Source organism: Tasmannia lanceolata, unplaced genomic scaffold (assembly GCF_043159265.1).
Source record: "Tasmannia lanceolata isolate RefF3 unplaced genomic scaffold, GAP_Taslan_0.1 ptg000018l, whole genome shotgun sequence".
Classification (NCBI taxonomy): Eukaryota; Viridiplantae; Streptophyta; class Magnoliopsida; order Canellales; family Winteraceae; genus Tasmannia; species Tasmannia lanceolata.
In genome coordinates, this window is record NW_027518695.1 from 15,703,061 (window position 1) to 15,729,761 (window position 26,701).

At 39.5% G+C, this 26,701-nt stretch overlaps 1 protein-coding gene across 4 annotated transcripts; it reads right to left on the reverse strand.

Annotated features, from left to right (window-relative positions):
* Positions 1-80: 80 nt before the first annotated feature.
* On the reverse strand, positions 81-25,515 carry LOC143850721 (polyadenylate-binding protein-interacting protein 4-like). 4 transcript variants are annotated; one of them, XM_077359949.1, is made up of 15 exons: positions 25,362-25,515; positions 22,686-22,839; positions 22,396-22,554; positions 22,075-22,211; positions 21,643-21,833; positions 21,112-21,289; positions 20,776-21,012; positions 20,485-20,612; positions 20,253-20,325; positions 20,084-20,117; positions 14,741-15,063; positions 14,412-14,558; positions 901-999; positions 559-621; positions 81-443 (listed from the first exon to the last, which is right to left on the reverse strand). In XM_077359949.1, the coding sequence occupies exons 2-15, from the start codon at positions 22,822-22,824 to the stop codon at positions 414-416; spliced, it is 1,938 nt and encodes a 645-aa protein (XP_077216064.1). In that variant the 5' UTR covers positions 22,825-22,839; positions 25,362-25,515; the 3' UTR covers positions 81-413. The 4 variants fall into 4 exon arrangements, with proteins under 4 accessions (XP_077216064.1, XP_077216066.1, XP_077216067.1 ...); XM_077359951.1 differs by having other exon boundaries at positions 22,396-22,567; XM_077359952.1 differs by having other exon boundaries at positions 22,396-22,567; positions 22,686-22,884; positions 25,362-25,501.
* Positions 25,516-26,701: the final 1,186 nt, after the last annotated feature.

Consider the following 26,701-nt stretch of genomic DNA (forward strand, 5'->3'; position numbering starts at 1 on the left):
TATTGGCTTTATAGACAGTTTTTCTACCAAGCAGCACAAAAAGTGCATTATTCCTTAAGTTGCATGGGGACACAACACAAATTATTATTATTATTATTAGAAGAAGAAGATTAAGTCACTATTACCATCACAGCAGATACCCACCGAATAAGGGGAAGAAAAATCAAAAGTAATATAATAATAACGACACAAACCTCCCAATTCATGGCGAGGAAGACAGTATCCTCGCGAATTTACAAACACAAGGCATGAAAATAGGATTCAGAAGTGATTGAATTTCCCGTGGTTCCAGAAATAGCTTGAATTATTGAATCTTGTGGCAACAGCTTTCTCCGCGAGGATTTTTCCAGCCATTTCTTCAAAACTTTGGGTATTTACAACCACCTTTGGACCATGGCCATGCCGCCGGCTGATTAGAAATCTCTTCCTTTGTATTGCATTTCCTGACCAGATTGATGGATCAGGAAAACAGGAAAAGAAAAAAAAAAACATTACAGGTTATATGTAGGTATAAATTAATTAGATGGAGGGTACATCATTGTAGGTAAGTTGTCTTACTGGGGGATAGCTTGGCATGTACATAACTTGCCTAGGCTGACCAATAATCACCTGCTGCCCATACTGCACAAATAATGAAGTACAAGTATCACTCTATTTGTTTATGTGAACAAGTCTTACTAGTTTGCAAGAAAAAAATTGGCATAGCTGAAAATATTTCAGAGTAACAAATAACAATGGTGATTTTAGAAAGGAAAATTATATCTGAAGTCCTATATTTTGATAACGGCACCCCTCTTTGTGGAAAATTTCAACGTGGGAGTGCAGAATATCATATTCCTTCTAGAAAATAGTCCAATAGCTTCTATCAAAGGAATTTGGAAATGCAGGTAAATCACGTACCAAAGGTCCATTTTGATGGACATAGGCTGGATGTGATTGCATTGGTGCAGCCTGTGGATTGTAGATAACAGGCTGGGGACCGCCAAAGGAGGGTCCAATCTACAAATAATGCAATATGGTTATATACCCTGACTAGAAGTGGATACAAAATCACCAGGTAAGCACAAAGAACAGCAGCAATAATAATGATGGGAACAATGATGACGATAGTAAAACGATGAAAACAGTATTAACAGAAATTATAATGCCAAACAAGTGTATGCATGTGATGCCATTTTATAAAATAATGGCCAAAATATCCAGCAAGCTCCACTCAACGTTTAGAACATTGGAGAGAACATGAAACCATAATTTGATAATAAATTTTAAAAAAAAAATATAAGGCTCTGTTTGGTTGCACATTATCCCGGCATCCGTAGGGATTTTTTTTTTTTAAAGGTAACGAAAATTTATTAAAATCAAGGACGCGTAAGAAGGGGACAAGAAGTCACCAAAACACCGCATAATTACAAGATCACTAGAGATTCGGAGTGATGTTACAATATTTGATCTCCCACCAGGGACGCTTCCGCAATGATGGTTACATCACAGTTTGCTCCGGCCTTTTTTTTTTTTTTTGAAAATTGATATTTATTACTCCCGGAAAGATACAAAGCAAAGGGACGAGTCGTCCCTAAACCATCCCAGTTTACAGTACCAGAGGACATACATCAGAGAATTACAAAATAAAAGAAACAGAAATCAAAGAATTGTCTAGTCCGGTGCAGTATAGATGGACATCGCTTCCAATAGAACACCGTCTTTGGCCAGTCGATCTGCCATCCCATTTGCCGACCGCCTCCTATTTCAATTACCGGTTTGATCTTGCGTACAAGATCCCTTCCGTGATAAGAGTTTGAATCCGCCATGGACATGTGGAGGTGGTAGAAGCCAACGTAATGGTGTTAGAAGAATCACTTCAATGATTAGGGGTCCGAGGTTGTTCTTGGAGTACCATCTAAGTCCAAAGAGTAGCGCTCTTGCCTCTGCCTCTGCCTCTGCCTCATTTGCATCGCAGATACCCGCTGGTCCAGAATAAGACACCCGGATGGATCCCTTCATTTGAGTCATGAATAACACCACCAATTCCAGCCTTGCCAGGGTTGCCGATTGAGCTATCATCAAAATTCAATTTACACCATCCATCCGGCGGTGGTTTCCACTTGGGAGTAACCTTATCCTTCACCTTCCTCTCCCATATGGTTGCACTCCAGTTTCTTAGGATCTCGCCAGATTTATATATGATTTCCATACTCGCTCTGATCCATGAAATCAATTCTATTTTGATTTGTAGCAACACCCGATTTCTACTCACTTTTTTTTGAAAATCCGATTATTTCTCTCCTTCCAAATATTCCAAATGATAGCATATGGTAAAAGTTTCCATAATGCCTGCCCTGTATCCCCAAACGCACCACCACTCCATCCCAGTAGCACTCTTCTGATCCCCTTTTGAAAAACCCATGCTACATTGAAGGATTTCAATGCATTTGTCCACAAATAATATGAAAAAGGCAGTGCAAAAGTAGGTGATCCATACTTTCCTCCGCTTGCTGACATAGGATACACCAGCTCGCCATGTGGAAATTCCTTTTCTTGAGTCTATCACAGGTGTTTATGCTTCAATAAATTACCATCCATATGAACGCTTTCACTCTAGGTGGAGCTTGGGGACTTCCATATGATTGCACAGCGTTTAGCTTTCCTCGCTCCATTGTTAAGAGCAAGGAAGAATGATTTTACCAATAAGCATCCATCGGGGGGGTCCGGATTGTAAGATTTGTAGCAAAGATATAAGACTCCCGATTTCTTCTTCTTTTAGATCCCTTCGTAATCTAATGTCCTAGAAACCCCTCCCACTTTCCGCATCTCTAACTAAATAATCAGACACCTTGGCTTCACAGCATTTAGCTAAGCGATATAGGTTAGGAAACCTAAGATACAATGGTGAGTTTCCAATCCACACATCAACCCAGAATCTGATTACATCCCCCTTCCAGGCTTTGAATCTAATAAGAGGTTCAAATTGTTCTTTTGCAGAGCAAATAGACCTCTTTGCATTCCATTCCCCCCACTCATTGCCATCCTTATCCCCAATAATTTTGTACCAGAGAGCCCCGTTTTCCGCACCATACCACCATAACCACTTCCCCAGTGGTGCCTTGTTACGTAGCTTGATCTTTCCAATTCCCAAACCCCCGTGCTTTAGTTTGGACACCTTCTTCCAGTTAACCAAATGTTTTGTTCTGTTTTCCTTCCCATCCCCTTCCCACAGAAAGTCTCTTTGCAGTTTTTCGACTCTTTGAGCAATCTTTGACGGGATTTTATGAAGGGACAAGAAGTATACCGGCATGTTCGCAAGCGCAGCCTTGATCAAAGTAATTCTGCCACCAAGGGAGATGTACTTTCTCTTCCAGGTAGCAAGCTTTCTTTCAATTCTTTCCACCACCGAGTCCCAGAGTGAGGTGTTAGGCAGACCATAGCCTAGTGGAAGTCTCAGGAAGGAGATCGTTAAACATTCCTCCCTACAGCCAATACTTCTCGCGTGCTCCTCCACAACATCGTGATCTACGTTAATTCCCGCCATCGCACTTCCGGACAGATTGATTTTCAGACCCGATGCTCAAACCACAGAAATACCCGCTTCAAATTTGCAACAGATGCAACGTCTTCTTTGATAAACATGAGTGTGTCATCAGCAAATTGGAGATGAATAATCGCTCCGGAATTACGACTGGGTTTCAATCCCTTTATATATCCAGCCCTCTCAGCCATAGCTATCATCAGACTGAGTGCTTCCAACACCATGATGAATAAGTAGGGGGCAGTGGATCCCCCTGCCTTAATCCTCTGCTACTGCAGAAATAGCCTTCTGCCACCCCATTTAAGAGAATAGAAAAAGACGTCGTAGAGACACACGCAGCCATCCATCTCCACCATTTATTCCCGAAGCCCATCTTTTGTTGAACGGAGTCCAGAAAATTCCAATCGACATGATCATAAGCTTTCTCATGTCTATCTTAGCAATCAATCCTTTTTTCCCTCCCTTTTCGATGTGTCGAGAACTTGTTCGCGATAAGGATACCATCCAGTATTTCTCTTTTGTCCACAAATGCACCCTGAAATTCAAATATAACAGCACCCATCGCCCGTTTCAACCGTAGCGCAAAGACTTTGGCAACAATTTTATAGACACTGACTCAGGCTAACCGGTCTGAAGTCCTTAATAACTTTGATTCCTTCCTTCTTGGGGATGAGTGATAAACGTGGAATTAACTTCCCTACCTATAATTCCGTGTTCATGAAATTCATGCATAAATGCCATAACATCCACCTTTAAAGTTTCCCAGTACCTTTGGTAAAAAGTGTAAAATACCATAGGGAAACCATCAGGTCCTAGCGCTTTGTCTTTGGCCATCGAGAAGATTGCATTTTTCACCTATTCTTCTGAAAATACTCCTTCAAGCTCTTCCAGTTGACAGCGGCTGATTAATTTAAATTCAAGCCCTCCACATCTTGAGTGTATAGCTTGGAGTATTAGTTAATAATCATGTCCTTGCTTCTGTCCTAATCTTCGATCAGTGTTTCTCCTTCCCTGATGCAATTGATAGTATTAATTCTCCTTCTGACATTTGCCGTATGGTGAAAGTATCTAGTATTATGGTCCCCCTCTTTCATCCAAATCGCATGTGATTTTTGTCTCCAAGAGATCTCCTCCCTTCTAAGAATTTCTTCATGCTCCTCCATTAGATAGGTGTTCTAGTTTTTCATTTGAATCCAATTGTGCTACTTCTTCTTTGCGTTCCAGATTATCCCCAAGAGGGTAATAATTTCCTCTTTCCTCAATCTATTTGCCGCTTTCTGCCAATCCTTAACCCTCTGCTTTATATGCTTCAGCTTTTTGTACAGCATAAAGCCTTTCCACCCCTCAGTTTGTTCCTCGTTCCACCATGAAATGATCATATCTTTGAACTTTGTGTTTTCGCAGAGAGCTAGGTTGAATTTGAAAGGTCGAGGTCCACCGGAGAGTTCCAATACCTCTACCTGAACTGGATTGTGATCCAATGTGGGCTTAAGGTAATACTTTCTGCTGAATCATAGGGAAGACTCGTCCCATTCTTCTGAGATAAGGACATGATCTAGATGACATACAATTAGACGGTCCTGGTTGTTAGTCCAAGTGTATTTCGTCCTCATCAATGGTAAATCAATTAACTGACCATCCAGAATAAAGTTTGAGACCTTCCTCATGCTCGTGGTAATTCAAACCAGCCTGTTTTTTCCGTCGGGAATCGTATTGTATTGAAATCACCCCCCACGATCCATGGTCCCAGCCATTGTTCTCTTATCTCATTTAATTCTGTCCAGAGACCGCTTCTCTCCCTTGCTCTAGCGGGTACATACACCATTGTAAGCTTCCATTTCTCCGTCCAGTTTATGGACGTGAGAAGCAGAGAAATAGAGAATTGTCTAATGACCTCTTCCACCTCGAAAAAGTTCTCCTTCCAAATGATAATAATACCTCCAGCCGATCCCACAGCTTCTTTTGCCACCCAACCCCTATTGTTTCTTCCCTGTAATTTGTTTATTAAAGCTTCTGTAGCCCCCCATAATTTTAGATTAAGTGATTGCAACCAGAGCCAACTTTCTGTCATGAATTAGGTTCCTGACAGCAAGTATTTTCCTATCCGAGCCCAAACCCCTTACATTTCAGAACCGATCTTCATGATGTTCACTTTTTTTCTCCCTGACCCCATACCCTGGCTCACAACAAGCCACGGATCTCCCGGGTACCGCATCTATCTTTTTTTGGTCGAATTCAACCCATCCATAGCTTCAATACTTTGCAGAATACGCCACGTTTTCGGTTCTTCTTCTTCGTAAGACACCCCTAACTCTTTACCAATTTCCGCCATTTTTTCCTTCTCATTTGAGGTTGAAAGTTCCGATGAATCATCTCCTTGATTTGATGAGTGTTCAACCCGGTCTTCAAGAGGCCCCGCTTTCTCCATGGCGGCTTTAACCTTTCCTCGGAGGTCGATTTCAAGGGAATCCTTTACTGATTCATGAATCACTTCAACCTCCTCCAGTAGTGATGCGCTTCTATTCTCCATAAGATCTACGTCGTTACCATTCTTCGCGACTTTTACATCATCTTCATCATCCCCAGGTGCGATTTTGTGTACATGTGTTTCAGTAGATACCCTTTGAGATGCTTCAGCTACCTTCGTCAGTGATGCCTTATCGATACTACCCTCTTCACTCGGCTGCAGTTGGATCCTTCCGTCAGTTTCCCCAGACCCATTACTGGACTCTGAATTTTTAACAGACTTTCAGGCATGACCCTAGCCTCTACCATATTGGACCTTCGCCATTATAGATCTAAGAGTTCCTGAACGATTTCATCCTTCGATGGGGATTGCGTGACCAACCTCGCCGGGGGGGGGGGGGGGGGGGGGTGGTGTTCTGATTTCCGACGAGGCGAAGGGTATCTTCCAATAGATTGTCCAGAAGTTGTGAATATTTTTTCCGAATCGACGATATAAAGTGATCCTTCGGTTCTCCCGCCTACCGCCAGCTGTAAAAGTGTGACTTTTCGGTTTGCCTGGCGGTATGGTCTTTTTAAGCGTCTTTTGCTATCCATCCTACTCACCATAGCCGGTTTTTGTGAATTATTCGGTCCAACACAAACCTGTCTACTATTCATAGGTCTCTTTATGTTAGGTCGCCACCTATTCGGTCGATCGGATGAATGTCGCTCATGCGCCCCACCATTTGTAGATTGAGACCACCCGTCTCTCTCAGTAGATGCATGCCCCACAACTGGTTTCCGTCGTGTACCCCAAAGTGATTCCTTTCCATCATTTGGTCCATCTTCGTTTGATGAATGACACCTGTCTTCAAGCTTATATGGTAAGAGACCACGCTTCCCTCCACGCGTTTGTTGTGCCTTGAAGAACTTTCACGGTCGTAGCAAGCTGTCAATCTTATCCCCTTTTGTATTAGCAGATGTATTCCCAGACAATAAGAGCTCCGCTTCGAATTTTCTGCACCTCATTATTATTTTTGAAATTCAAATTAGTGGTCCAATTTGGATCTTCCACCACCTCTGCATCAGTAGCATTACGTGTCCGTTCGGTGATTGGGTGAAGTTGTTGCCTCGATGATTCCCCCCTTGCAATATTCATAATGGAATTCAAACGGACGATGCAATTATGATCCACGTTCACCCTTTCATAATCAACCACAATGTTTTTACCTTTTTTATTTTCTTTTTGTTTCGACCAATCAGCATAGCCCGATATCTTTTGGTAGTCCAATTGTGATTCACGAACACCTGCCTTTTTTAGGGACCAATCACGGTCCCTCAATTTGAATGTGTTTCTCGTGATTGAGAAACTCGTTTCCCCTAAAATGAAGGAAACACGTTTCGGAAACGTTTCCAAAATATGAAACAAAATTGGAGAAATATTTCTGAAACACATGAGAAACATATGGAAAACTTATGTAAATAATGTGTAAACGCGTGATAAACGTATGCAACACTCATAGAAAACGCATATGAAACGTGTAGGAAAGATGTGTGGAACTTACGAAAATGTTTTTCGTACCATTTTCTATTGTTTCACGTTTCTCGTTTCCGCTATATTTTTTTTTCATGTGTTTCCCGTTTCCATTTCACGTTTCGTTTCCCGTTTCCCACCCTGGTAACTATGCCCATGACATCCCGAAAAGTAGTATTCATCCAATCATGGCATGCATATGAGCAATGTAGGAATAGATGATTTAGTGTCTCTTCAACCTGATGCCACAAAACACACCAACTCGAAAGACGAAAGCCACGTTTCTTTAATCTGTCACAGGTGTTGATACATCTATGTAACACCGTCCACAAGAATGCCGAGGTACAAAGGGGAACAATAGATCACCATATTCGAGCTTTTCTAGAAGGCGTACCATTCTCGTCATTAATTTCCTAGAAAAAATGACCTAACAAAGAACCCACTTTCCAAATCTGGCATCCATACCCACTTATCGTCCTCATATCGCGATAAGTAGCTATCCAATATGATCTGCATTAGATATCCAAAATTTACCATGTAAGATTCTTTCAAGTTTCTCCTGAGACGAATGTCCCAAAAGCCACAGCCAACATCTTCTCCTCTAATCAAATAATCAGTAATTCTCGTCTACGGGTCCAAGCAATTCTAAACAAATCCGAATATTTTTCAGCCAAGGGTATCATCCCCAACCACAAATCCACCCAAAAACGGACATTTGTACCCTTACACGCCCTAAATCTGATGTCGAGTGAAAATAGGTCCAAAGTTGAGCAAACTGATTTCTAGATGCCAGATCCTTTCCTTCCCGTGGGTCGTCTAATCATCCAGTCACCCCCATCCAGCTCCGTATTTCTCCGCAATTAAAGTGTGCCATAACGAACCATTTTCCGTCCCGAACCTCCATAACCATTTGCCAAGTAAGGATTTGTTACGAAGAGAGATGCTTCTGATGCCCAGTCCTCCTTTCTTTTTTTACTAGCACACCTTACTCCACTTCAATAGGTGTTTTGACCTCTTTCCATCTTCCTTGCCTTCCCACAGAAAATCTCTCTGTAATTTTTGGATCCGAGAATTTTTATTTTTTTTTATTTTTTTTGAATGGCAGCCGTCAGGATTTTGTTTGGATTTGGGATTCTATTCCCCGTTTGGTGGCGAATATAGCATTCAACTCCTTGGGATGTCTCCTAGGTAATTATTGCATGCCTGTTGATGTACGCATTCTTGTCCCTTATAGCTTTTAAGCCAGATTCCACACAAAAAAAGAGGAATTTTGCATGAAATTTCTTGGAAATGGTGCTTTCTATCTCTCTCTCTCTCCCCCTCTATAATGGTAATGGAACCCCCTAGTTATTCCCCTACTCTCTAAGTATATGCCGCACAACCAAACACTACACTATTCTCCGAAGTAATTCCAGGAAAGTCCAATGCTTGTCTTCTCCTTGTTGACTACTAATTCCACTACTCTCTAAGTCTATGCCACACAACCAAACAGTGCCCATGAGATAAGTTAAAAAACTTGGATTCATGATAAGGTACAAGGTGCCCAAGCCACGTCGTTCTGAACAACACTCGTGTTGACGGCGAGGCCAAATTCTGACCAAATGGTTTGGGTGAAGAGAGAGAAAATTAGATGGAGGGAAGAGATAGAAAGAGTGAGAATAAAAGAGAGATAGATAATTGAGAGAAGCCAAGACAAGGAAAGAGAAAGACTAGAGAGAGAATGGGGAAAGAGAGAGAAAGGAGAGAGAGGAGAAAGTGTAGAGAGAAAGATGTAAGAGACAAACAAATTTTTTTTCTTTCCTTTTTTTCTTCTTCTTTCCTTTTTTTTTGGTCAATCTCAATCACAGTGAACCACGAAAATGAAAAGCAGGATGGTGTGCCTAATGGAGAACGGGGGGGTATTAGAATTACTTTAAAAGAAAAGCAAGATTGGGGGTGCCTAAAAGAGAGAAGGGGGTATTAGAATTAATTTAAAATGAAAAGCAAGATTGGGGGTGCCCAAGGGAAGAATGGTGGGTATTATGCCTTTACCTTGACCTTTTATATTGGGAAACTTGAGCCAGTTAACTTACCACTTAAGACATGGGAACCACATCTTTACCGTGACCCACTAGAGCACTTTTCCTTTTTGCCCAAAGGGATTATGCCTTTAACTTGGCCTTTTATATGGGGAAACTTGAGCAAGTTAACTTACCACTTAAGACATGGGAACCACATCTTTACCGTGACCCACTAGAGCCCAAAGGTAGTATCTCCACCTTTCCTAAAACCCAGATACATATCACATGTAGGAGATTTGACTGCCTCCTTACTTTCCAAATGAAACAAGCAAATGGGATTTCTTAGACATGAAGGATACGATTCTTTCACATTAAAATTAGGTAACTTACTTTTTACCCTTTGAAAAGCTCTCAGATAAGGCAAGCTTCCTTCTCAACTTAATCTCTTTCCCTTTGGGTATCCCGGAAATCTTTCCTTTTCTCTTCTCTCTGGGGCACTATCTCGTGCTGAAAACCGTAGGTATGCAATGGTAGAAGAGACGTAGAAGAAAGAGGGGGTCCGGATTGTTGCATGAATTAGATTGTTGAGAAGCTGGGGTCTGCGTTTAGGAGTTTGTGTTGCGTGAATCAGATAATTGGGCTTGGCTGTTAGGGTTGTAGAATGAAATGCGCAGTGAGGGTGGTGCAAGATGGTGAGGGTTAAGATCTGTTGGTGTTAAGGAGAGGAGGAAGAGGGTTTTTGAAAGACTGATTTTTCTGGGCATAAAAGGGACTGAACAGAGGATGTACTACAGGGTCTTTAGCTAGGGGTTTCAGTGGGTTGTGGGCTGTTAGATAAGAGACTAGTGAGTGATTTGGAGGATGTTGCTGCAGGGCAGCAAGGTTATTGATCCCATGGCAGATGTGCGAACCGCGGCAAACACAGGTAGGGCTGCTACCTTTCAATTGATCTTCGGATCATATGCCTCTTAATCATGTGGGAAACTTATGTGTCTTGGATCCTTGGCTCTGATACAAATTGATGTGGCCCAAGGTTGGAGAAGTAGAGGATAGAGGGGAAAAGAGAAGAAGAAGGGGAAGAGAAGAAGAATAGAAGGTAGAGAAGGGGAAAAGATTGGAAGAAAGAAGGAGAAGACAAGAAATTAGAGGGGAGAAATAGAAGAATCAGAGGACGAGAAGAAGAAGAAGAGAAGAAGAGAACGGGGAGATGAAGAGGGATAGGGGAGAATCACGTTCTTAATTCATTAATTCATCATCAAAATCTATAAAAACCCTAATACATGAGGGCCTATATATAGGCAATTAAAATAACCTAGAAAATAAAATAACATGGAAAAGGAAATCCCTAAAAACTAAAACATGGAAATAAAAGTCCTAGAAACTAAATGACATGGAAATAAAAATCCTAAGAGATCTAATGGGAAATTATACCACTTATTGAGCATGCAATACACATCACAGAATAATTACAATTGCATGATGGGAAGCCATCACATAAGCAAGACAACAATCCATAATGGTTTAAAAAAATCGAACACCTAGTGAAGTGCACTATCGCACATATCTGATAATTTAGTAGATACCAAATTTCAAATGTAATTCATAGAAGTATTTCATACAAAAACATACACCACATTTCGCATGCAATTTAAATAAATATAATTATGTAATACATACTGATATAGTATACCACTATTACACTTAACGTTTTTGTTGATACATTTTGGTCATTTCGGTTTCAGATTCAGTGGGGATGAAAATGAAAACAAAAAAATTTTGGTCATTTCAGTTGTTTCATGTTAGTTTTAGGGGTAATTTAAAACCCCATGGAATGGAGCCCCTGTAGACTTAGAATGTGTGGAAGAATATCCCATGAGTCCATATTGTAATAGCATACTTCTCAACTAGGAGAAAGTAGGAAAATCCTTTCAAAGTAAGAAGTGAAGCAAAGAAACACCTTATACTCATGTCCCGTACAATTCAGAATGTATCCAACTTTATCATGATAAAGGGGTGAGTTCTCGAATGGAAGCAAACTAATCATAAATGTTTTACAACTTCAAAAGAAATTCATGAGTAGTAAGATTACCCTTTTATACTTTTGCTAGAAGTTGCGGGATTCAAGATTCAAATTGCTGAGAAAAGGTATCTTCAAGATACTTCCAGAGATCCTGTGTAAATGTGATATCTAGGACACGGGCTAGAACTTTCGAAGATAGTTTCAAAACTCCCCCGCGCCATCGTGGACTCCCCAGAATCGACTCCTTCTTAGCTCGTCCGTGTTATTATCCAAGTCCGCCTTTTTTCCTACAAAGTCAATCAACACTGCTTTGACTCTCCTGAATTATGACCACGTCAATCGAATACTCGAGTGCGTCGTGCCGAGTTGACTAAGATTTGTTTTGGCCACATTTGGACCCGCATCCGCATTTTGAAACATTGCTTTTGATAATAAGGTAGCATCCATCCAAACAATCGCAGATTAGTCTTCCATATGACACGTCTTATGCAGAGTTTTTTTCCCAATGATAAGTCCTCATCTCTTTTAAGGATTTCTCTCCACTTCGTCAAGTTTAATCGAGAGGGCTTCAATGTGATCTAAGAATTAGGGGTGGCCAGAACCGAACCAGAACCGAACCGGAACCGAACTGTAAAAAAATATTTTTGGTCCGGTCCGGTTCCACTGATGAAGAACCGAAATTATTCGGTTTGGTTCCGAGTCTAATGTTCTCGGTTCGGTTCCGGAACCGAAGAACCGAACTTTGAATATATATATATATATATATATATATATATATATATATATATAATATTTTTATATTTCTATTATACATATACTTAATAATATAAATTACTTATAATATTAATAAGTAATAGTTAATACTATTCTTATAATAATAAAGTAACTTATATTATAACTTTAATTAAAAGTTTTTATAAATTATAATTAATAATTAATAATTAGCCATTAGAACCGAAGAACTGGACCGGACCGAACCGATTATGTTCGGTCTGGTTCGGTTCGGTCCTACTGTGTACTACGGTTCGGTTCGGTTCTTACGGTTCATGGAACCGAGAACCGAACCGGTTGGCCACCCCTACTAAGAATACCCTCAATGCAGGCAATCAGGAGTTTGTGGTCCTTCCAAAGAAGATAATTATCATCAGTACCTTTGATTGTCGCAAGATAAGGGGCGATAGTGAAAATTTCCATAGAAAGAAAAGAGACCATGAAAGAAAATGGATGAGAAACTGAGAGGAAAAAAGAAATGAATTGGCACAAAATGGATATGAGAAGAAAGATGGGGAAGAAACCTATAGTGTAATTTTAATAGGGAAGGGAGAGGAGTCAAGCGTTTGGAAAAAAAAAGATGAAAAAAAGGGTTTTGGAGATACAAATGGAGAAGGTAGAGTTTTTCTTAATTTTTTGAGTTTTGGCTATTTTTCCTGGAGACAGTGCTAACATGCACAGTTTCCTTCAGTTAGATACTAAAAAGAACCTAACTTAAGTGGAATGGGGTCTATCTTTATGTTTCAAAGGCTCCTAAGTTAAATGGTAACATGACACTTAAGCGAGATGCATGTAAGCAAAAGAAAGAGAAATTTGAAGAAAGAACAAGACTCTCTAAAAATCATTGTGGTTGGAAATGGAGGCTTGGAGTATTCAAAAAAGGGAGATTTTGGATGAAAGAAAAAGACACAAATTAGGATTTCAAAAAAAAAAGGTGGGAAGAAGGATGGATTTGATTTTGGAAGAAAGAAAAGGGAGTAAAAGCAAGGATTTCAAAGATAAAGGAAGAGATGAAATGGAAAAGAGAAGAATAACTGAAAAGGGGAATAAATTACTCGCCATTCAAAAAAAAGAAAGGAATAAAATACATCTTTCGAATGATAAATCTTAGCACTTAGCTTCTCCTTTGATAGAACTCCCGCTCTGATACCATGTAAAACGTGGAGATTTGATGTGAAGAAGTGAGAGAAGATAGAAGAATGAGACCAAATGTGAGGTGGAAAGTGTTTTTCATTAGTTCAAAATCTATGAATACAATAGCTTATATACTATAATCACAAGTGACCAAAATACCTTCATGTATACTCGTGCTCTCTTAACAGAAAGTAGCGAGGGGGATTCTGGTAGATCCCACATCTAGAAGGGTCTCTAAAGAGGTGACATTAATTATCTGGACACAACTAGAGTTAGTAGTGTCACACAAGATGGCCAAGCTATGGGTGTTGAGTTATAGTAATGCTAAAGCTCAAGATCCACTGAGGGGCTTCGAGTTTTCGTGAAATCTCTCAATGAAATTCTTTTATTCATGGGAGATTCTTTGAATGTCCCAATTGGATGAATAGAGTTGACCACTCTCCTCGGGTTTGGAGGATAAACATGGAGAAATCAAGAATGTTCATGCAATGTACTTAGTTTTCCTTAGTCATGTTCTCAGTGAGAGGGGTTAGGGGAATTTTTCCCACTGTTTTTGTTTTCATTTTACTTGAATTTTTTTCCTGTAATAAATTTTACTTACCTATTTACAATATTCTATTTTTAATGGTACAAATTTATAATATTAAGGCAATGCTGGGGAGAAACATGTCTAACAAAGAATGAACTTCTAGAAGATTTCAAAAATTTCATATGAATCTTAACGATAAAAAAGAAACATGTCATAATAGGCACACCAAAGGATATGAATATAGAAATGAGAAGCAAATGATAGAAATAGATCATATAGATACACATGCATGAGTTCCGCACATGCTCACGCATGTGTAAATTATAGCATATCAGAACAATTTCTACAGGCTTTCATAAAATAGAGCATCAGGAAAAATAAAAGGATCAGAAAAACTAGTAAATCTCGCATCAGCTAAACCCAAAAACAATGAACAGGTTCTATAAATTACTCACCCCTATGCCGACTGGTACACCTTGCATATGTGGGATGGATGATACATTAGTAGGAAAATAAAATGAGCCCTCTGATAGAGGGGAAGGAGGCCTTGTGGAAGTTGAAGATGGCATGAAACTCTTTGCATTTGGGTTAAGCTTAAACTCCTGCACCACAAGAATACAGAGGAACAATGAAACAAAGTTAGAGAAGATTCATGAGCCAAAAATAAAAAATCCAAATAAAATTAGCATGAGAATATTGTAAAAGCAAAACAAAGGTAGATGCATAAATATGTGGAAAAATCAGCTTCACCTCCCATTTCAAAAAAAAAAAAAACCAGCTTCACCTTAGCATAAGGATTCAATGTTGATTTTTCTGAAGATAATGAGGCAACAGATGAGCTCGGTGACAAACCAGCGCCACTTGAAACCGAGGCAGCACCGACACACTCAGAAGACGATGACGTAGAACTGCCAGGTCGTATCCGAAGATTTACAGGTTGAATAGCTGCTTTTGTAGGTCCTACACACTCAGAAGGCCCACCCATAGAACCTGTGAATTCTTGCCCCTTAGAGGCCGTAGAAGATGGAGGAGCATATGCGGTGGCACTGGGAGATAACCGCCCTTTGTCAACGCTAGTTTTCTTCATATTAATTGATCCTTGTTTCTCTGCACAAACGATTAAATTTAACCAAGGTCAGCTGCATATCATTTTGGTAGCAGTTAACATAATTCCAAATCCAGCAATTCCATAAAAAAATATTACTCATCCATCAATAAAGACTATAACAGTTTATCCTCGCAGCAAAGTTATAGATAAAACAAGTGAAGAACAAGAGCCATACAAACTTAATAAATAGTTTGGTGATAGAATTGGAAACTAATGCATTTTATGAAATTTGGAAACGTAACAAATATTAATCCTTTCAAATAGCAAATGATAGCAGGTAAAACTGAGACGTTATAAATTATCAGAAGGCACTCATACTTGCATTTTGGAGTTTCACATGGTCAAGTCAATGAAAAACTAGCCAAATTCATAAAATTAGGGTTTGGGCTAAAGAGAGCTGTAGTGTCAGTGAGCGAGTATTTGGAAATTGAAAGAAGTACAATAGTCCATAAATAAAAGAAAAACTAAGCGGTATCAAATTCTGCAGAACAAAACCACACAAAAGAGATAACAACAAACAAGAACTGCAAGCTGCAGTCGCATACCAATCAAATTACAAGGGCAACCATTTGGAGACAGCCACATCATATACGTGGCTGTCTGCAACTCTGGCCATTTCAAACTGCTTATGCCCTCTGCAACTCTGCCCCTAGCATTCCTCCAGAAATGAAAATTCAAGAATATATATAGGGAAATGTTATCAGCACTACTGTATTTTGATGAGGGCATTCCTCACTTTATTAAAAGTACGGTATGGCCCGCACCATAAGATGATCCAAACGGTCCATTAGATGGGCCAAAGCCTAAATAGGTTGTGCCTGAAAAATTATTTCCATAGGTTGACCTTAACCCTCCGATCTATAGAGGGTTAGGATCAACCCTCTAACATTCAGATCGGAGGGTTAGGATCAACCTATCGAAATGATTTCTGAGGCACAATCTATTTAAGCCGTGGTCCATCTAATGGACGGTTTGGATCATCCTATGGTGCGGGCCATACCGTACTTTTAATAAAGTGAGGAGTGCCCTCATCAAGATACAGTAGTGCTGATAACATTTCCCTATATATATATATATATATATATATATATATATATATATATATATATATATATATATATACACTAGTAAAAACCCATTGCGATGCACGGGCCGACAAATAACTGTACGGAGTACGGACTACGTCATAGGTTGATCCAAACCGTCCTGTGATGGAACACAACATAAATAGGTTGTGCCCCAAAAATCATTTCCATAGGCTGATCCTAGCCCTCCAATCTATAGAGGTTTCCATACTTCCTCTTAAATCGGATGGTTAAGAACACCCTATAGATTTTTTATTAAAAAACCATAAAGGAGGGGGGTAAGATTGAAATTATGTGGCTTTAATGGGTGCCTTTGTTAAAAAGCATAAAGGAGAGGGTAGGATTGAAAATATGTGAGTTGAATGGGTGCATTTGTTAAAAAAAGTGATGTGTAATTCTCATAGAATTTTCAAAAAATTCTCTTCTTTTCTCTTCTACTATATATATCCTATAGAGGAAAGTGTTGGTGAGCTTAAGCTCACCAAACTTATGGTGAGCTTAAGCGCCCCAATCACATGGGTCCCACATTTTCTGTGGTGATCCAAACCATTCATTTGCAAGGCCCTATCATAGATAGGGTGTGTACCAAAAATCAGCTCCATAGGATCATCCTAACCCCTCCATTTGTGGAGGACAAAAATGGGCAGATTTGTGGACAAATAATGTATGTCCATTTTGACCTCCACAAATGGATGGGTTAGGATGATCCTATGGAGCTGATTTTTGGTACACACCCCATCTATGTAAGGGCCTTTCAAATGAATGCTTTGGATCATCCTAACAAAGTAGGCCCCAATGTGATTGGGCGCTTAAGCTCACCAACATTTTCCTCTATATATATATATATATATATATATATATGAGGAAAGTGTCTCTAGTCTCTCCCCTAGATAAGCTTATCTACTCCTCCCTTTAAAAAAACACAGTGGGCCCACGCTGTTTGGATGATCCAAAGCATTCATTTGATAGGTCCTAACATAGATAGGGTGTGCCCAAAAATCGGCACCAAAGGGTCATCCTAGAACTTCGTTTTGTGGTGCCTTGTGGTACCCAGAATGGACACATATAAGCGTCCACGTTTATATGCGTCCATTTTGGACACGGTGTGCCCCACAAAACGAAGTTCTAGGATGACCCTTTGGTGCTGATTTTTTGGGCACACCCTATCTATGTTAGGACCTATCAAATGAATGCTTTGGATCATCCGAACAGCGTGGGCCCACTGTGTTTTTTTAAAGGGAGGAGTAGATAAGCTTATCTAGGGGAGAGACTAGAGACACTTTCCTCTATATATATATATATATATATATATATATATATATATATATATATATATATGGGATTTGCTAGCGTCCATCGCAGAAGGCATTTCATAGAGGGTCTGTTGCATGAGGGAGCAGCCACCTCGGATGAATTAAATGAATAAGACAAAATCTGAGCATATGTGGCTGCTCCCTCATGCAACAGACGTTCCGCGAAATGCCTTCTGCGATGGACGCTAGCAATATACATACATACATACATACATATATATATATATATATATACACACACACACACACACACACACACACACTAGTATTCCAGCCCCATGCTATGTGTGGGTGTAAAATGGTAGTAATCCACCCAATCCATGAGTTTGGGTAGAAATGGTGCGCCCACCCAACACATCAAAACAAGAGTAAAATGGTGGGCCCCACCCATGCTAGACATATTTACTAAATGTGTGTCCCCACCTCATTACAGCATAAGGTGTAAAATCGTGGGCCCTCCACCCATGCTAAGCATGGTTGTAAAATGTTTGGCACACCCCATCCCACCTCATCCAAGAATGAGGTGAAAATAATGGACCCCGCCATATGCCAAGTGTAGAAATTAGCAATGTGAGTGAAAAAATAGGCAATGGTAGAGTTGAAACCGTAAACGGTGACATGCAACCATTTTCCCATAGTCTCACCAATATTAGTCCTACTCCTATCACTCGGTTCATTAAAAATAGGCAAAGAACACACACAGATTCATGTGGGTATGCAAATCCCAACTTCTTTTGCTAGGAGGGTTGTTAGAAGATTTGCCATCATGTGGGTATTTCCTGCAAATCTCAAGCTTCTTTTGCTAGGATGGTCGGGGGCACCATGGAAAGGTAAAGGTAAAGTGCTCTGGAATGTATGCTTTCTTGCAACTATATGGGTAATTTAGAAGGAAAGAAACGCTAGAGTGTTTGAAGGGATTGCTACGACCCTCCTATGAAGATGATTGCTCTAGTGATTTCTTGGGTTAAAGCTCTACTCGGCTTTAAATTTGTCTCTACCTATGATCTTTGGGAAAGGTGGAGGGAAGTATGTGATAATAAGGATCTCAAACAGAAAATAGTTCACAGTTGAACTCCCTCTTAGCCTGGCTATGTGAAATTAAACTTTGAACGATCATTTGATGAGATGTTTGACTGGGTAAGAGATTCCTTTGTTGTGCAGATGTCTTGTATTCTGGCATTATACAGGACCTAGATGGACTAATGTGAGCGAAGCACAAGCGGGTAAATTTAAGTTTCAGGTTTTCTCTTAAGGGTATCTCGGTAAATTTCTCCATGTAGTGGCGTTGATATATAAGCCACATGTTAGGGTTGCGGGATTAGATTTTTATTCTTTTGTGTAGTCTTGGCCAAGAAGAAGAGACTTTGTAACCCTAGACCGAAATAGTGAAAATCTCCCCCCGTGGACGTAGGCAGTGCCAAACCACGTAAAATCTTGTGTTTCTTGTGTGATTGTGTTTCTCTGCATCGTTCTTTTGGTATTTTGTTGCACATCGTATTCGATCAGTGTTGAGAAGTATTTCTCGGATTTTCTACAACCTTGGTGCTCTTTCAACATGTGCGTCGATCTGCAAATGAAGTGGCAATAGCTGACGAGAGTTGGAGTTTTCAAGGAGTCTTTGCCTCTTTTTTATTCCCTTCCTCCTTGAGTTGTTATAGGCATTGTGTTGTTTTTTTCCTTTTTTGCCCCTTCCATGTATTGACCATCTCGGTCTTCTTTATTATTAATATATATCCTTTTTTGCTCCTTCCATGTATTGACCATCTCGGTCTTCTTTATTATTAATATATATTGGCTACCATTTTCAAAAAAAAAAAAAAACCACAGATTAACAGATTATATATAGACCATTTCATATATATATATATATATATGCACAAGTGTGCAGGTAAGCTTACATGCACCACGAGTGCAGACACAGGGTGGAAGCCCACATTTTTTGGGGGTCCAAAGCATTCATTTAGAAGGCCCTTCCATGGATAGGGTGTGGCCCAAAAATCAGACCCATTGGATCATTCTAACCCTGCCATTTGTGGAGGGGAAAAATGGGCAAAAACATGGACACACGGTGTCTGTCCATCCTCCACCCCCCCTTTTATTTGATTTGGTTAGGACGATCCAATGGGGCAGATTTTTTGGGCCACACCCCTATCCATGGAAGGCCCTTCCAAATGAATGGTTTTGATCCCCCCAAAAATGTGGGGGCCCCACGCTGTTTCTGCACTCATGTGCAGGTAACTTACCTGCACAAGTGTGCAGGAACAGTTCTCTCTCTCTCTCTCTCTCTCTCTCTCTCTCTCTCTCTCTCTCTCTCTCTCTCTATATATATATATATATATATATATATATATATATATATATATATATGGAAAATTGTTCGTGAGCTTGAGCTCATATAGCTTATATGAGCTAGAGTGCCACAAACACATGGTCCCATCAAATGAATGCTTTGGATCCACCCCCCCCCACCAATGTGGCCCACCCCTGTTTCTGTGCTCGGGCACAGATAAGCTTATCAGCGCTCGAGCGCAGGAACCCTTTACTTGTGTGTGTGTGTGTGTGTGTGTGTGTGAGTAAAACCAGCAGAAGACTGAAATTTGGAACAAGGATTTGTTACTCACCCACAGACTTTAAAGTTTGACCCTCCTCACTGATCTGCATTCAGCGTAAGAATTAGTAACTAAGAGGACATATAAACATTGTGCATGAAAATCTTAGCAAAGAGAAATCAAAGAGCTAATAAATTTAAAGTGGAGGATTATTCCATTGTGATGCTCAAAATCAACCTACCATTTTCCTTTCCGGAGACTCCTTTGGGAAGTTCTTTCCTCCATGCTGGTCTCTATATAGACTCTCATTCATCCTGAAAGTATTTAGGACGTCAGATCAAAAGTTGCAATGGAAAATGGGTTACCAATTTTTGTCCATGCAAAATATTATCAAAAACCTTATGAATGATCCACTTCTGATCACAATATAGAAGATTAAAAAAAAATAGAATAGAAGTAGCATAGCTAGAAACCTGCTGTCGCCATCCACTACTGGGAAATTCTGTGAGGAGCTATCAGGCATCAATTGTCTATTATGAACACCAAATGCAGAGCGGAATAGGTCCCTGCCGGCAGATATTTGGGAAGGTAACCCCTCATCCTGTACAACAAAAACAAATCAAGAAACCATGTGTTACTAGCCATATACGAAAACAATACTACTATGTTACATGATATGACTCACAGGAGAAATAATATGTATTCCAATGCTAAACAATATAATCTAAAGTTGCATAGAAAAGAAATGAATGATCACAGATTACCAATGACGAACAGCTTGATGATGTTTGACCGCCATCATTGCTATTTCCTCTAGTTATATCAGAAAATGGCTTGTTAATAACAGAACCAGAGGAACCTCCAAAAGTTTCGCTATTGCCCACATCCAGCATCATTTCCTCATTTTCGTCATATATGCCATCATCGACTCCCCTAAATACTGACGAAAATCTACTCTCCTCGTCAAGGTCGAAATCTTCATGAAACGGAATGCCTCTTTCCTGATGAAGAAATCAACAAACATGTCAAAAGTGAAGAAAATAATAAATAGTTAAACTTGTTGGAGAAAAACAAAGCATAAAATGCTATGATAATGTCACCTCGGCTAAGTGAAGATCTTGAGTTTCCTCTCCCTCAATTTCTTTAGCTATTCTTGAAGCTTCCTTTTCTAACTCTCTCATTTGAGGACCTCTCTCAAGCTTTGTTGTATAAAGTTCCTCATCAAAAGTACTCTTCACTCCAAACAATGCTTCATTTGTTTCAAACTGATCCCAATTCCTGGTCAAGAAATATATTAAATGCATGTAAATATGCTGTAAAAAATTAAAATGATGGACTAAGGTGAACAAAAGTAATAGAGTACAATGAAACCTTAAATGACTACTAATTCTTAGAGATTCTGAAAGAGTAAAAAAAAATGCTCCTGCTACGCGAGAAAAGAAAAAAATGGAAATACAAGTAAAAGCAAGCACAAAGATTTACATCATGCAAGAAGGATTAATTAAAAGCTTAAATATTTTCATGGTAAAAGCAAGCAGAAGGATTTACATTCATGCTAGACTGATTAAATTGAAAGCTTAAATATTTTCAGGATGTCCTCCTATTCAAACAGATGAAGTTTATATAACCACCTATTCCATGTGCCATCAAATATATTTTCCAATTCAGGGCATTGTGGATCATCTTTATCAGGGGTCCAACGTCCAAGCTCCCTCTCCGCCTCAACATGATGAGACTGGGATATGAAGGAGTCTATCATGATTTCTTGACGTTTTTCACCTGCATGCCCGTTTGCAAATCCATCGGCACTTATGGGCACATCCTGAAACAAATGAATTACAAAGTGAGAGCAGTCTTAGTCACCATTTACTGTAAACCACTCATCAATTTTGTGCCATAAATATCTAAATAAAGCTTTCAAATACAACAAATTGCAATTATCTGCTATAAATAATTACATGATTCAAAGTTGTATGATTGGTTTTGAATCAATAAGCTTTTTAGATACTTGGAATAAATTTTCATCATTGAAATTTGAACTATGGCAATGCAGTTGAGAGAACCTTTGCTATAACTTGGACAAGTTCTTTAGGAGGTATTATCAAAGTCTTCGATGGAGTTATGCCAATTGAATCGGAAATATGTTTCTGTCCTCTAAAGGATCCATCCTTGGTTAGCCGGGCCATTTTTAGGATAATTCCTGCAAATATAATCAACTGAACATTGGGAATGCAGACTGATAAAACATTAATGCAAATAGAAGAGCATAATTTGCTTTCAGAATGTGGAAAAGTTGGAGAAACAATAACAACTATAAAATTTCTTTGGATGTCACTAATAAAAAATGAGCTAGAAACCAAATAATGGGAACATGTGAGACTTACCAAAATCTTTGTCAGTGTTTGTTGCATGAAATATTCCAGAGAAGATGGATCCATTTTTCACCTGGACTTCCACACGTTGTCCAATAAGACATGCTGTTAAGAATATTAGCCGGTCACGTGATGGACTTTCAAACCGGCCTTTGCTGCCATTCACTAGACCTGTAACATGAAGCTGTTAAAAAGGGGAAGAATAATAAGAAAACAATTTTTTTTTGTTTTGAACAAGTGAATATTATTGAAAAGCCAGTCTTGAAAAATAACAAGAAAAAGAATCAGTTTAGTATCTCCACCTGCATTGCCAAAACTGCTGGCGGATGACTTCCCTGAATGTAATTTACTGTCCAGCCGAGTACCCATCTCTCTGTCAACCCTCCGACGGCCAAATCCATTGGAAGAAGGCCTTGGCTGAGCCACTTGTTGTAGACTCATTCTCAAAAGCAGATTCTAAGAAACCAACCAACCAACGCAATGATATTTTAGCATACTTACCTACGAATATGTTTCAGATGCAATGTAAGGGACAAGCAAAGATAGAAACAGACAATATGAATAGCAATAAAACATCCGCAAACACATTAAGAAAGGACTATTCCACATGCCAATAGCCATAAAAGCATAACTCAAGAAAGGAATATCAAAACGGTACCGGGAAGTGTTATTGTTATTATGGCTAAAAAAAGTGAGACATTACATTTTGATGATAATTGCATTGTCTGAAACTGAGATACCCAATGGGATCACCGCGGATAGGATGTTTAGATTTTGGATATTCTTCACAAAGGATAATTGATACCCCATGACATGGTTAGTTGCGATGTTCACATTCCTAGTTTTGCATTTGCATATCTTTCCATGTGTTTTCGTGATTTCCACTGAAATTTCCAATCAAAACCGAAATATTTCTGTTTCCATGGCAAAACGAAACCAAAAGTTAAAACATTGAACATCAAAAGAATGGAAAAGAAGCTCGTTGGATGGAAAATATGTTTCATTTGCTTCGACAATCGTATCACTCTCATCAAGGCATCACTCTCCAACCTCCCTGCACACGTTATGCCCCTTCTTAAACACCAATTGATGTACTAAAAGATAAAGAATCCGACAAAGGGACTTCCTACGAGAAGTACAAAGGAAGGGACGATAATAAAACATTTGGTGATATGGAATGAGGTTTTCAGTCCACAAGAGGCAAACTCGACATTGGCAACTTGATCCTAACGAATAAGGCTATCCTAAGAAAGTGGCTATGGAGATTTAATTAGGAAAAATAGGCTCAATGGAGGAGAAATATTGTTGGAAGTATGGGAAGAAGTGTGTGGGGGGGATATTAAAAAGTTACATAATGGTCTAAGCCTTGAGGGATTGGAAGTATATCGGTCCTATTAATAACTACTTTCAATAGGGGATTTGGGGAAAAAGGAGACTGTAAGGTTTTGGGAGGACACTTGGTTAGGGAATATTCCACTTTGAAGGGAATATTTTAACTTACTTTGTTCTCTCTTGTCGGTTTCCTTGTGTCTCAAGTGGAGAAAGATAGAAGAATTTGGAAAAAATAGGCTCAATGGAGGAGAATTATTGTTGGAAGTATGGGAAGAAGTGGGTGGGTGAGATATTAAAAATTTACGTAATGGCATAAGGCTTGAGAGATTGGACGTATATTGCACTTATTAATAACTGCTTTCAATTGGGGATTTGCGAAAAAGGGAGACTGTAAGGTTTTGGGAGGACACTTGGTTGGGTAATATTCCAGTTTGAGAGTGTGAGGGGGGGTGTTCTCCGTAAAGTCAAAGATGAGGACTTAAATTGTATTTTAAATTTGTTCTCTCTTGACGGTTGCCTTGTATCACCTCAAATGGAGAAAGGCAGAAGAATCTGGGCCAAAGATCCTAAAGCCACCTCCCCTATCTGCTCATTCTTCATTCTCATATCCATTGATCCCAAATTGACAGTTTGTTGGAAAAAAAGTTTGGAACAATTTGGTTCCTCCAAAGATTCCAGATCATCGTAGATGACGGATCTACAAAAAATTAATGCATGAGATAAACTGAAAAAAGAAAAAGAAAATCCCTTTTGGCTAATAGATGGATCATGTGTACGGGAATAATGGACGGGGCATATAAGGCAAGGAGGTATTTGTGGAAAGGTTCTCAAATGGAACATATAAGGTGAAGACATTATTTGGGTTCTTCATTTTCCTTTTTGTCTGCCGGTTGGAAATCCAATTTATCATCTAAGTACCCACTAGATCAAATGTCTCCTGAGGTAGCAAACCATGATCTAGGTGCAAAAGGGACAAATGTCCTTTGACCAAGTAACCATGAAAATAGCACAGTTAAACAGAGAAGAATTAAATTGTAATAATAATGTGACTGAGGTTGCAATTTATATGGGCAAATTCTCCATCTCAAAATGGTCCAAATTACATAAAATTTGCAATTTGGATGTAAATCCAAACACTCTGCAGACAGAAATTCTTCCTGATTAAGCTTTAGTCTCAAATGTAAATCATGTACATACAAATTGCAATAGGTTGCGATTTGTGCGCACAAATTGCCATAAAAAAAAGGCCAAAATCCCATCCAAATTGCAATTTAGATAAATTGCCATCTCAAAGGGCCCAAATCTCGTCCAAATTGCAATTTAGTGAGGTTTACTGCTTCACTCGTCATTTCATTAATTATCACTTTTCATTTATCTTTTTTCCATGTTTGTTCGTATCTTTTATGTTTCTAGGTCATCAATCTCTTAAAAAAGAAAGAAAATAGGAAATCTGAATTTCTCTCTGGTATTCATTTGTCGATTTACGTTCCATTGTTTCAGTAATATAAACGTTTCTAACGATATATTTGCATAGGTGAAGAAGAAGAAAAGATTCAACAAATAAAAATAGAACCAAAACCCTAACCCTAACCCTAAATATTACAACGAGATTAAGCAAATGGAGGCAACGAAGGGAGAGATCTTACCTTCGAACTGACGATCCGATGTCAAGAAACTGAGAAAAATTTCGGCAACAGAAATTTGCTCCCGCCTCTCTGGTTTTGAAGGGTGATTAAAGACTCGAGAAAAACAGCCCTAAGTATGGACATTCGACTCTGTAAGTAGATCGGTGCGAGACTAAATTTACGGAAATACAAACGATCTTTCATTAAATTACGAAATTGCCACCATTTAATTTTTTTTCTACCGTCCAAGTCTATTAATGGGGTGCAATTTGGGTCGGGTTCGACCCGGAGAAGAAAAAAACAAAAAGGCCGGGTCGGGTCGGGTTGCTAGGGTCAAGGTCAGGGTTTGGGCAACCCGATCCGAGTGAAACCCGACATTCTTTATAAAAAAAATAAAAATTTTAAGCTTAAAAACTCAGGTCGGGTAAGGTTCCTAGTTCAAAAAAGGATTTGAGTCTGGTGACATCTAGCCAGCTTCGGGGTAAACACTTGGTACAGGAGATCAAGGTTGTGGATGCCAAGGCCCATGAGTGACTTTAGCTTGCAGTGGGTACCACAATTGATGAATCCCATGGTTCTTCCATAAAATATTTTATGGGCCCTTTCGAAGGTAGAAAGGGTGGAGTATGGGACGTGGGGTAAGTAACCCTGAGAAAGATGAGGATTCCTAAAGTAACAGAGTTGACCAAAGTTAGTATGCCCTATGTGGAAAGGGGTTTAATCTTCCAATCCTATATTGGTAGCGGTGGATTTTCTCAATGAGTTTGGATGCTTACTTGGGCTTTTGTGTGGCCCAGTCTAACTTTCGTCCGTATATGAAAATGGTACCCATATTTTCTTCTTTTGGCAACGGCATTCCCCACTTTTCTAGATACTTCTTTGATTTGGATTTTGATAGCTTTTTTGAAATTTGTAACAACCATTAGTGACCGATTTGAAAAGGGGTTGTTATATTTGTATATTCTTCAAGGAAACTTTTTGACCAGGCAGATATAAAAGTGGTGCCAACTTTTTTAATGATCCAAACTATTTTGATGCTGCTCGAATTTGGGCGAGAGTGCAAACGGGTCCCAATGCACTGGGTCCCATCTTCTATCTGGTTCCGATGGCAGGGAGATCGCCTTGACAAGGAGTAGTAATTCTAGAGGAACCCTTCGACACTCAAGTCAGATGGAGACACCAGAATGAGAGCTGAACAACAGAGAGAGAGAGAGACGGGGGGGAGGGGTGAATGACCACTAGGAGGGCCCGGTGGATACACACACTTAGGGGGTGGTGTTTATGTATTGTGCCCTACCATAATGGCTTGGAGGGACGGGGAGCTAGCCAAAAAGCCCCGGGCTGGACTGGAGGGTTCCCTT

Excerpts from the sequence above, each read along its gene's own strand:
- LOC143850721 (XM_077359949.1), bottom strand. The coding sequence starts at position 22,824 with ATGAGTCTACAACAAGTGGCTCAGCCAAGGCCTTCTTCCAATGGATTT. Across the intron at positions 22,212-22,395 it reads AAACACTGACAAAGATTTTG|GAATTATCCTAAAAATGGCC; the intron begins GTAAGTCTCACA and ends TTATATTTGCAG. Across the intron at positions 444-558 it reads ACATGCCAAGCTATCCCCCA|GAAATGCAATACAAAGGAAG; the intron begins GTAAGACAACTT and ends CAATCTGGTCAG.